This window comes from Mycteria americana, chromosome 6, assembly GCF_035582795.1.
Source record: "Mycteria americana isolate JAX WOST 10 ecotype Jacksonville Zoo and Gardens chromosome 6, USCA_MyAme_1.0, whole genome shotgun sequence".
Classification (NCBI taxonomy): Eukaryota; Metazoa; Chordata; class Aves; order Ciconiiformes; family Ciconiidae; genus Mycteria; species Mycteria americana.
Genome location: NC_134370.1, coordinates 16,516,525 through 16,529,266, shown reverse-complemented (window position 1 = coordinate 16,529,266; position 12,742 = coordinate 16,516,525). Strand labels below are relative to the sequence as shown.

At 42.3% G+C, this 12,742-nt stretch overlaps 1 protein-coding gene across 3 annotated transcripts in view; it reads left to right on the top strand.

Moving 5' to 3' along the window:
• Positions 1-12,742, top strand: part of ARMH3 (armadillo like helical domain containing 3) — a 135,056-nt gene that overhangs the window by 51,977 nt on the left and 70,337 nt on the right. For all 3 annotated transcript variants that reach the window (XM_075504702.1, XM_075504704.1, XM_075504703.1), the window contains exons 21-23: positions 5,970-6,052; positions 6,628-6,754; positions 9,708-9,783. In XM_075504702.1, the coding sequence (XP_075360817.1) occupies positions 5,970-6,052; positions 6,628-6,754; positions 9,708-9,783 (286 nt within the window). The remainder of the gene's footprint in view (positions 1-5,969; positions 6,053-6,627; positions 6,755-9,707; positions 9,784-12,742) is intronic.

Below are 12,742 nucleotides of genomic sequence, written 5' to 3'. Positions count from 1 at the left end.
GCTCCCCTGAGATGGGACTGCAGCAATGGTGCAACAGTCCTGTTTTCTAGCGCTTCGGCTGATTGACGGGAAGCTACATGTGCTGTCCCTGAGTAACAGGTTCACTTGTCCAAGGATGCTGGGATAGTTTGTGCCTCGGGGGGTTCTGGTGCATTAGTTTGTAATAGCAATGTATTTCTCGGACACGCTTCCCATTCCTACTGCTCTATCTGGAAACTACCTCTGTTGGTTCTTTTCTGTCAAACCATGTCTGTAGATATTCATCTCCTGCTGAGTTTGTTTTGATCACTGTTCTGCTGAGCATCTGCCCATGCTGAATGTGGCCAGATCTGCACCCTCTTAACACTGAAGTCATCTCAGTAGATCGTATTTGAGACTTTTGCTTCCCTACTTCTGAATTTCTCTTCAGGTATAGCATTTATTACAGGTGAGTGCTCTGGTCCAGGATCTCTCCTCCTCCTCCTAACAGCACAGTGGGATATATGGTTATCCTAGCTTAGCCCTTGTGACTTCCAGTCTGGAATAGGAGAGTGGACTGATCCGTGGTTATGGTATTGTCGTGTTGTGAGAGTCTGTTATTTCCACACTCTCTGCTGTAGTTTCCCTCATGTTAGGGGATCATGCTGAATTTTGGAATCTGGAAGACTGTTACGAGAAGGCATTGTTTGGCCTATTACTTTTCAACAGGCATTTGATGTTGACCAGTTAGGCAGAGAATACTGAGTATAGGTGGGTCTTTGTTCTGACCAGGTATAGCCAGGACTGTTCTTGTTGCTCTATTTATGCTTCCAGTGCTGTTTCAGACAGAACGGTGCTGTTTTCTCTTTTATGTTGAAGGAACTGAAGCACAGAAAGATGAATTGAAGACACACAAAGTGCTGGTTCCTAAGGAATTTAATCCAGTTTCTTCTTAGTTCCAGTCTAGTGCACTAATCCTTACCAGGTCTGGCTCACCATGTACTTCTATGAGTGGTATGGACCTTGCCCTGAGAGTATGTATATGTGAACAGGCTGTCTGTAAGAGGTCCAGGATGGTTACTGTGCTGCTGAAGCAGTCGAAGGCAGAGGATTTCTCTGCAGCAAGGAAGTATTGCCCAGATGTCATTATCAGCTGCCCTGTAGCGACATGTGGGTGGGGAATCATCCTAAGGTGGTTGTGGGTTGAAACACTGAAAGCAGGACACTGAATATACTGTTGGTACAATGGTAACTTCCAGAGGGAATGGGAAAAATCACTGTTCTTCCCAGTGTGCCCTGAGAGTTGGAGGGTAGAAAATTGGAGGATTTTAATAGAGTACAGGATCCTGTTAATTGATGTTACACTGCAGCTTCTGAGGAGCCCTCATCTCTTTTTCTCCCTTGCTCCTTTGTTGAGGGCCATTATATGCACCATTAGAAGATTTTTGACCTGTGAGCGCAGCAGATGCGGTGAGAGAGGCCTCCATACTGTGCTCAACCCATCCAAGCTCTCATTGATGTGTGTCTCAGGGCTGTTCTCTTCTCCTCTGTTCTGCAATAATACATCAGAGCCTTCTGATGCTCTTGGCAGAGCCTGTGCTACATTCTGTCTTGCCCAAGGGACAGTACTACTTCTACTTTTTTTTTCCCTTTTCTCTACTTAACCTACCCCCCCACGCTCCTGTTGCATTACATGTGATCCAAACAGTGAACACTGAGACACTAAGTAGAACAAAAACTTTGTGCGAATCCCAAATGTGCTGAGGCTGAATTTACTTCTGTTTGAAACAAGGCTTACAGAGAGAGAAGGTAAGTCTGCTGTGGGAGCAGGAATAGGGGAAGGAGGGAGTGAAGGGCATCTGTCCAGAACAGGAATTACCTCCTTCCTGGTAGAAGAGAAGAGGAGATGCTGGCTCCCCACAGCCTCCTTATAGAGGATTGGCTTGAAGAAGGGGAGCAAATAACTGAGCAGGAGTACTGTTGCTCCTCAATAGACAGACTGGCCACAAGAGCTGATAAGGGAAAGTGTCTGTCCTCAAAAGCAGCTGTGCAGCAGCAGAGCTAAGAACCTCTTTCACTGCAGTCATTTCAGTTTAAAGAGCAGGGAGGGTATCTGTAAAAGCTGGTAATGTCACTTTTCATCCTTTGGCTATAATAATCCTTGGGAGAGAAAATTGCCTAAAAACCAATCTGGATGCTTTACACCACTTTCACATACAGCCAATCATATGGCTTCATGTCCAATTTAAGTGCCCACTCAACATGCTTTTCTACTTGGTTTTGAGGCTGTAAATGTAGATGTTCAAGGCCGCGTTCTCTTCTTGTTGATTTAAGAACCATAGCCAGTGTGCTCAGCTCAGGTCAAAAGATGAGGAGCTTGCATGCAAATACTGATGGCTACTAGTTTAGTTTAGTTACAGCCTCCTGCTTCTGTTGCTAAAGAAGTTCTAGTGGCACTATTGCATTGTGAAATTATGGATGTTTCAAGACTTACCATTGTGGGTGTATTGTGTCCTGGTAAAGGATGCCAAAGACAGGTATCTTTAGAAAAAAAGACTCTAGAGGCTATTGCAAAAATGGTGCTGTTTTCCAGTTAGTGTTGAAATAGATCTCATGCCCAAACCATCCATCACTGTTAAATCCTGGAGCACAAACTGGGATAATGTGGCTGAGCCCAAGCGAGGGCCACAGTTCTATCTGCCTGCGCAGCTGAGAGATTGAACTGCTCCTCTGTTGGGAACAAACATGGATAATTTCCTGGCTAGTGTGAGAGGGCAGCCTGCAGATGGGCTACGAGAGAACAGTTGATTGCAGCAGGGAAAAAGTGACACATCTGGTTTGGCTCAGGAGTAGTAGCAGCAGTGCCCTGTTGGAGCTCCGGGGCGGAGGGGCGTTCAGCCAGTTGGACCTTTGCTCTAAGGGTTTATTTTGTGCGTGCAATTGTCACTGAAGGGCACTGGGCATATGAAGCTGGATCTAAAAGTTGTTAATCCTGAAAACTCCAGGGCATAGCTGTCCTCATTTTCAGTGCAAGGTCTGCCTGACAAGCAAACTATGGAGACACAGGTAGCCATAGATTTAAGGGCTCGTTTTCCACGGTGTTCCTGTTCCTTAGAGCCACTTGAGCAGAGGCTGGTGCAGAATGTGCTGGTGTGAAAAAAGATCAGTTGCTCTTCGAGCATTGATATAGTGTATATTCTAATTAGGAGCACTGCAACTTTCTTAGGAATGTGTGGTTGCCAAACAGTTGGATAAGTTTGTCTGTGCAGTGCACACAGTGACTGTAAACCCGGTGAATTAGCTCTTCTGACCAGCTCTGAGTGCAGCACTGAGTTTCTTCTTCATGTGAAGCACGTCCCTCTCCTTCCTAGTTCTTAGGGAAGGAACAGTCACAGATCAGCTGTGAGTGGGCTATGATGCAGTGCAATTCAGGTATAAAGGTTGATTTCAAGCAGCGGTAATCTCTTGTCTTCTTTCTAACTGGAACAGGAAAATTAAACATGAGCAAATTCATCACAACGGCTGGAACAAAAGTAGGAGCTGTTGTTGGGGTAGAACAGAGCAACAGTTCTCCTTCAAGTGTTGTCACCAATATAGAGCAGTGCAAGTGCTTCAGGGAGGTATCTGAGAAGTACTGCAGTGGGAGGTGGAGGGTACTTGCCCCTGTCAGACGGTGAGTGCTCGTGGTCTAGACAATGATGGTTACACTCGTTCTTTAAAAAATAGCGTCTCCCCACCACGGGCAGCTTTCATGTTCACTGTGTTTGGATGTTCAGTGGCTTCTTGTCATGCTGTGCGACCACCCTCTGCCAAAGGCCTTTCAGCAGGGTTCTGGTGGGAGAATAAGAGGCAATGGGATGAACAAGAGGCCTCACAGCACTTGTTATAGAAAATCCAGGGCTCTGCTACTCTGCTTTCAGAAGCCTCACCTGCGAGCAGTTGAGCAGCAGCGCCTGGTCACGAGATGTAGCTATGTGGACTTGTGTGGCCGGGAAAGAGGTAAAACCGTGCTTATATCTATTAAATAGAGAGGTGGCCAATAAGCTGCTGTGACAGAGATGCAGGGCAGCTGTCTTCAGTCCAAGGCACTGACTGCAGGAGAGTCTACTTTTTTGCTGTGGAGGCTTGGTTACCTTGGAAACCTGTTTTTAGCTGGATATCTGCTCAGGTGGAGAGCCCATCTGTACCTGCTACTTCTTTGTTTTGAAACGGCTGTTTTACAGAAAAATATCTGACAGGAGTCCATTATTGTGGAATCCAGGCTCTGCTTTTGGGCCTAAGCGTTTGAGTCTGATGATGAGGTGATGATGGTGTGGGGAGCTCTGTGGCTGGATTGAAAAGGAATTAGTGTATCTGCTTCATGAGGTGGGCTGCTGTCATGGAAGGGAGAGCTGCTGCTGCTGATTGTTAAATCCTGGAATAGCTCTGAAAGATAAATCACTTGCGTGTCTGGAGTTTGCAGAGAACATTGTTTGTTCTGGTTTGCAGTTCAGCATCAAGCCACCAGCTGGTAAACTAAACTGAAGCAGCTTCTGTCTGTGATGAATAAATACCCTCCCTAGGACTGTAGGCCTTCCTTTTGGGGGGCATATATAAACTTTTGATCCTCCCGATGAACTTTTAGTATCGGAAGGTAGTGGTTGCAGGACTGTATTCAGAATCTGACAATTTTGTTTAATTCCAGATCTTGCCAGTCTCTTCACATCTGTCTTTTTACTGTAGATTTTTTAGTTTTACCTTTTCTTAATACTCTGTAATCCTGAAGAGGGGGAGGGGAAGTGTATCTAAATTTTGCCCTTACCTCATTCCTGTTCCCTGTGTTTTATCCACTCCTGTTTCGTAGTCTGTACCTTTTGCCTTAGATGAATGGTCTGTTCTAATTTTGCTATGGGGTTCTCCCAAACTAGAGTTAGTTTTCTTGCAGGTTACTGCGTAGTGTGTAACGGGGAAGAACAGATTAATAAATTCTAGGTGAACCTATAACAAATCAGAGTAATGCTGGGCATTACTCTGTTAGATGCAGTTACCAATTGGTAGGTAATTAAGAACCTTTTTAAAAAAGTCTGTATAGCATTCCAGCTTGACTTTGCAGGCCATCTAATTCAGATGTTTTAAGTCTTGAAATCTGCTGACTTCAGAGCAGAGAATACATTAAGAATCTGTTCTAGGCAGGCATCAGCTTTCAGCCCTGAACAGCTATAATGCAGAAGAAAATAGCTTTTTTTTTTTTTAAACTTTCAAGAACTAGAAACAACAAGATAAAGAACTCTTCATTTTATTCAAGTGTATGGAATACAATTGTTTATTGTAAAGTCTGTTTGATTAAAGCTCTTTTAGCCAACCTTTTTGTTAATTCCCTCTATCACTAACTGATTTTGGGTGGTTACAGCAGGAGCTGTTGTTGTTTTCTTAAGACAAGTGTGAACCAGATCTGTAGTCTTTACTGCACAGCCCTAGATAACTGACACAATAAAGTACTATATCCTTCCCTGTACCATTGCAGCAGCATTGACATAGAGCTACAGAAAAACTATGCCATGTTTTTTTGTTATTTTTTGTTAACTTTTTTTTAACTGCATGTATCAACAAGAGTGACAGTTTGGGGCTGACTACACATACATCATGTTGGTGATGTATGAAGCAGAAACGAGACAGTGGGATTCTCCAACCCCAAGGCTCACATCAGGATCTGGCAGATAGAAAAATCTCCTGTGAACTGACTAAGCTAACAAGAGGCTTACCTTGAGCCTGAGCAGATCTGATTGGGAAGTCAGTGAAGGAGAGTAAACATGGGACAGTAAAATAGCTGTTACTTGCCTGTCCAGCACAGTATTTTAGCCACAAACCCCCCCTCCCAAAACACCTGTAAATTGATATCTTTCTGAGAGGTCAGCAGCTGGCATTTAGGCTAGTTTTTACTAGATAATGAAAATGCATCTGTATTTAAGTAACTTGTTGAGAATGGCTTTGCTTTTAATTTTATTTTAAAAATATATATAATTTTCTCCTAGCTTTGATCAACTTGTTGAAGTTCCTCATGTCTAATGAGACTGTGTTGCTGGCCAAGCACAACATCTTCACCCTTGCTCTTATGGTGAGTACAGACAAAACAAATCCTCTTATTTTAAACAACTTAATTAATCTTTAATGAATCTTAGGAAAGAATCCATGATTTCTGGCCTGGTAAGGAGATATCAGAACAAGGCCACAAAGCTGAGGAATATCATTGTGGCTGGTTTTACTAGATGTTTGGAAAGGGCAGTGCTTGGACTCGCTTGTAGGGTCTGCTCATTGAAATAAACAAGTCTATGTGAGGAAAGGCTTAGTTTAATTTTCCAGATTTGGTAATGCTTTTTCTTGTTCTGTGGACCTTTGTATGCAACATAATAGAAACGTGTTTTCTTGGCCCCTATACTATCATAAAAGGTAAGATAGTATTTAAGCTTTCCTGGCTCCTAAATACTATTGTAAAAGGTATGATAGTATTTAAGCTTCTTGTCTGTCTCTTCTGTACTATAAGGAAAACAACGGATAAAGCAATGAAGTACTGTGTAATGCAACTGAGAGTTACTTCTTTGAAGGTTTTGGTCATAGTTTGTATTGTTTCTGTTGCAGAGTAGATTTTGTGTAAATATTCCTGTTGTAACTTCTTTTCGCTTCCTTGTATAGGTTGTGAATCTGTTCAACATGTTCATCACTTACGGAGACACCTTTCTCCCCACTCCCAGCAGCTATGATGAGCTGTATTATGAAATCATTCGGATGCATCAGAATTTTGACAACCTTTATTCTATGGGTGAGTACCTCTTGACTGGTCAGGAATACTGTTGACTAGAAGTGAGGGTGGTAGTGGAGGGATGTCTGTGTCAGGTGTTTTCTGTCCACCTGCTGCTGATGTGTGTCTTGGTGAGTGAATGTGTTTTGTGTACTAGGACATGTTTAGTAAATTAAGAATTGAGAGAAGGATAAACTTGTTAAAGGGATACATTTCTTCTAGTCAGGAAAAAAAGTAGGAACAGACCCACTGCCTCTCTAGCAGCCACTTACTGTGGCTGGAAATAGAAATTTGTTGGCACAACTAGGTATGCGGTATTTCATGCATCTTTGTGTAGTTTGCATCTATCACATTTGACAGTTTCAAGTAAGAGCACAGGTACATACTGCAGAACCAGCCAGCACAGAGGAACACTCAGCAGAAACAAGAATTTAGAAAAGAATTTGAGAAACTTACAACAAGAAGCTTGCTGTGCTAGACAAATCACATCTACTGCACTCATTGCAAAAACAAACCAAGAAAACAGCCCTCACAAACCTGCTTGCAATGACAGGCGAATCACTGGACTGAAGAATGTGCCTACTGGCAAAACAGGGAGAAGCTGTCATCCTTCAGAGAGAGAGGCATGCTGGAATGCCACCAAGTGAAACCCAGCAGGGAAATGAGGAACAAAGGAGAGAGCAAGGAACGCGTGGAGGCATAATCAGCCTCCATGTATACACAGGAGCCAAGGGTAGCTGCAGCAGCGCTGGTGTAGTACCTGCATGCTTGAAACTGTGAAGAAAAGAATATAGCTGTGTTCTTTGTTTGCTTTGTTCTAGAAGGACCTTTCTTTCCTTCACCCCCTGCTCCCTTCTCAGCATGATCACCCAATGAACAACAGGAATTAATATAAGCATATAAGGGGAGTTAAAGGGCAGTGGGAGAGAGACAGTTGGCCACAGCACTCTTCTGACATGGGAGAGAACCATCCTCACCTAAATAAAAGCAGCCGAATACTCCCTGCAATTGCAAGCAAAAATGAACTGCCCTTTTATTCAAACTTCCTACAGTTTTAATCCATTATATAAGGGATCACTTGGCCATTTTTGTGCCCTCTGAGCACATAAGATTTTTTTGCTAACCCATTTTCTACTCCCAAGAATTGCAGCTAGTAGGATGAGGTGCTTTTACTAGCCAGTATTTTTTCAACCCTGTCCCCTGTGGAAGCTGAAGGAAAGTGGAATGGAAGAATAACGCACTCAAATACTTACTCAGTTGGGCTGCAGTAGGCACATCTGACCTGTTGAAACAATTCGTTTGTCACATGAATGTTTGCCATCCTGCTACACAGAGCAAACCCCTTTGAATTAATGTGGTAGATGCCTGAATGGAAACTCTCTCTGAATACATTATTTCAGATATTCAAGTACAGTACCTACTGTTTGACAAAATGATGTTACTCAGAGCTGGCATCTTTTTTTCCTGCAGATGACATGTAATGGTAGCACTAGGAAGCGAGAAGGTAGCACTGTCTCAAGTTGATGAAAGCCACAGTTCAGCCAGGTGTCCTGACAGCTTCCCTTGGCTTGTCAATCCATCTCACTCGGACTACAGTCACCCTTCTGTCCCTTAGCCTTGGAACGTTTGTTAGCACAGATGAGAAAGCTACTTTATCCTTTAGTTTTCCTGTTAATGTGGCTGAAAGTTTCTACCTTGGGAGTCGAGGTGGAATCTAGTTGCCTTGGTTTTTATTTGTTTTTCTCATCCTGAATATGAACTTTATCCATATCTGCAGGACTGAAAGCTTCTCTCATGCAATAACAGGCATGAGTATGCAGCCACTGTGCTTATGCTTCACTTGTAGCATCCGTGTTTCTAGATGATCCTAAATTCTGATGACGTGCTGTTCCTTCACTTCTAAGTCGAAGGTGAACCTTTCTTGTGGAATGTAACCTCCAGAAAACCCTGTATATACAAATTCATAGAAAATTCCCTTCTATTCAGGCAATATGGAAAATTAATCCAAAAATGTGCTACAGGACCTGTTCTTGTTTTGGTACTTACCAAGAGATGTGCAGGTAACTGCCACCATAGAAATGCTACAGATTCTGACCTAAATAAATATTTTGGGTGCTCTAGCAGAAAAGAATTTGATTTCCTAGAAGTTCTTCCTGTTGCAGAATGTTTTCAGATCTGCTCCCAAGTCTGTTGGAGACCATCTGTGCAACAAAACACTCTCATTCCTGCAGGGAGCGTTTTTCCCTAGGCTGGTGTGTAATTCCTCTTTGCAATTCCAGATAAACGGGGAGGTAAAGATTCTGTCACTGCTGGGGTGGGCTGCAGGATGTAGTCCAGCTCAGATGGAACCTTCACAGAATCACAGAATCATATAGGTTGGAAAAGACATTTAAGTTCGAGTCCAACCGTAAACCTAACACTACCAAGACCACCACTATACCATGTCGCTAAGCTCCTCATCCAAATGTCTTTTAAATACTTCCAGGGATGGTGACTCAACCACTTCCCTGGGCAGCCTGTTCCAATGCTTGATAACCCTTTCAGTGAAGTAAAATTTCTTAATATCCAGTCTAAACCTCCCCTGGCGCATCAACCTTGCATAAACAGGAGCTGGAGGAGAACAGCAGTGTGTGGAATAAAAGGTATCATAGACCTGGGACACTGCCCTGTTTCTGGGGGAAACAAATTTTAATATGTGGTGATGAAAGCAGTTAGGAGGACCTAGGCTCTTCTATCCCCTCTGCTTCCTGTCTTCCAGCCATTATTTTGTTCTGCTCACCTCTTTCGTGTTCCTTACATTTTTTAGATGGGCTTTGAAGGAAACTTCTGCCCTGGATCACAGATAGTCTCAAAGATGACCTTTGTTTTAATGTGGTTCCTAGACTGCAATCTCACCAAAGCAGATTTTTTCAATGTTTTGGATTAGAAAATGGCCAGTTCTGTGCCAGCACTGTTAATCTTCTTTTTCTTTCAGTTCTAAGGTTGTCTACCAATGCTGGTCAATGGAAAGAGCCTGCAAGCAAGGTGACCCATGCATTAGTCAATATTAGGTAAGGAGTAGAAGTTAATAACCATTTTAAAGATTCTTGTGTCCTGTGTGACTGCATTCTTATCATGACACTTTCACATTTGTTGTATTGAATTTGATTTTGAATTTGTTCTCTTTGTTGGGCTAAATTGCTGCTCTAAACAGGGCCCACTGGGATAAAGAGAGGATCGCCAGGGTTTGATTGTCTTCTCTCTAATAATTCTCTCATCTCTTCTGTAGTCTGAGTGCTTTCAAAGCATGGCACAAGCTGTAATGAATTAATCCTCACAGCATTCTTGGGAGGAGTTATACAGTAGGGAACAATGCTGTGCTGGCAGAGCAATTGTGGACCTAATGGATTTCTGTTGCATGATTCTATTGCAATTCTATGAAGGGGACTATAAGCCAGCTGTAATAAGCAGGTTTGAGGCCTCTTAACATTGCAAGATTTTTGTGTGTGTTTAAAACAGATTATTTAAGGACATTTCAGTATTCTCTTAAACCTCTTCCTCCTGTTCAAGGGCAGAAGTTATGCTCTGCTTGTAAGGCTAAGGAATATCTAGGGGTGCTTTTGTGCTGTATTCCTTCACGACAACAATAATTTCTTTCTCTGGCTTCTGAAGCAGTTGGTACTGACCAAGCTGGGTACTGGGCAAGAGGCTCATGGATCTGATTGACTGGAAGATGAAAGAATGTTGAGAGAGAAAATTTATTGTTTATCTCTGGCTTGTAAACAAACCTTAAAAGATATAAGTATTTGTACTGAAAAAGTATCTGTCCATCGCTTCCCTGCTCACCCCAGACAGTTGGTGTCTATGTAACACCATGTAGCTCAGTACCGCTACATTGATAGTACTTGCCATTTTCCTCACTACAAAAGAGATTGTATAGGACAAACTCTCTGAGGGCATCTTTCGAGTCAATATACTACTTATGTGTCTATAAACCACCTTAAAGGTTCCCTTAGTAAGTCTGTAAGCTTAATAACATCACGTATGGTTCCAGAAGATTTATTTTGCTACTATCCTTACTTTTATTTTTTGTAAACAGACATAAATGAACGCTTGTGGGCAGATAATGCACTTGGAGTGAAACAGCAGAACAGATAGCTGTTGGCAAATTAATGTCATTTCATGTGACATAAAGTGTCTGCCCTGGGAATTCTCTGTAGACCCAGGGAAAGAAGTCTAAACTGGGAAGAAATTAAAAAAAGCAAGTGGTTGCAAAAGGGTTGGTGCTCACCTCTGGTTTGTGCAACCAAGATTTTGCATTGGCTCATTTCCTGTCGGCTTAACAGCTTTTGTAAAGATTAGCATGCAACTGAGACAAGATACAACCAAAAACCCGGCACTGTGATACTCCTTCCTAGACAGCCTGTATCAGACATGTTTAGTGCATGGTGCTGTCTGGAACCAGTGAAACCTCTGACATGTTTCTCTTCTAGACTTTTGGTAGCTTTCCCCTGCTCCACCCAACTGCTCATATATGTTGAAATTTCATGTGGTCTTTTGCTAGCTTTACAAGTTTTCATGAATGACTTTCATGGCTTTTCACTCAGTGAAATTAGACCAGGTCTAAATTAGAGATGAATCAAGGCCTGGAGAGGGATTAGACTTCAGAGAAGTTAGTCTCTTTGACTTATGCCATTTCCTCTTAAACAAACAAAAAGTGAGGGGGTGGCTATTTGTTTGTTTTCTGCTCATGGTAAAAATATTACATTTGAAAGGTTCTTTAACTGTATAGATTTCAGAGCAGCCAGTTGTTGGAAGCTGGAGAAATCCAAAGGTACTGTGCTTTTGTGAAGGTGACTGAAACATCACACTGTCAAAGTGGTGACTAGGATTAGATGCCTTTTTTTGAGAACATGCTTTAGGAAGTTTCAAAAGACTTGTCTCAGTACAGGGAAAATGAATGAAGTGAAGGGCCTGTGATAATGTAATACTCCTTTTTGGCCTAAAGACTGAATTTAGGTGTTTGAAAGTTGCAGATCATGCAGCAGGAGGATGAGAGGATAATTGTATGAGGAATGCCTCGAGCCTTCCAAGGTCTGAAGCTTTCTGCAATCTATTGGGAAAGACCATTCTGTCCTGGTCTGTTGGCTGTCCCACTTCTGCAGCAAGGTCTGTAGGAAACCCTTAATACTAGGGCCACATGTTTTCTTCTGATGTTGGACCAGGAGTGCAAACTGGAGCCTTGTGCACACACACTTGTGGCTCTGTGTTGCAGAGTCACGGAGATGTTGCAAGCCCAAATCACCAAAAAGAAACAGGGAGAGGGGATGCTTGAGGAGGATAAACCCTTTAGGGCTGTCAGGTTGATGGCTTTATTAGAGAAACACAGTATGTTAATGAATGACAATATTATCATAAGATGTAATTATTTTACGCATTGATAAGGATGTGGTGGTTTGAACCTGGCTTAGCTCCCTATTGTCTGAATTGCCTGTTTGTTTATGCCCCTTTGGTTTCCCCTTAGAGTGCTCTTAGTGTCCTGTTTCTTATTTGGATGCCTTTGTCATGAAGGGAATGAGTTTAGAGAAATCCACCTCACATTGGATTTTCCCCTCAGTTTGTTCCATCATTCTGGAAAGTTTTTATGAGCAATGATTACCTGCTTTTTGCTGTAACAGTGCAGTGCAAAGTCATGCTTTGGCTTATATCTTCATCTCATTACAACAGCTATTTCAAAATAAATAAATAAAAATTGTCGTTTTCTTATCCTAAGGCTTTTGGTGGGAAAGATTATAAATGTAAAAACATCTGTGTGTGCATGCATGTGATGGGCTTTAACGAGTGTCTTAAATCCTAGTGTACAATCTTATGTATATTTCTGCCAGGAGAGGAGTGGTGAGTTGTTTACAACTTTTCAAGGCTACAACACATTTCTGTTACAGGAGTAACTGTTGGGGAGACACATAAAACATTGATTAATTGCTTTAATACATAGTCAGGATGTGTAATACCCAGAGAATCTTTGACATG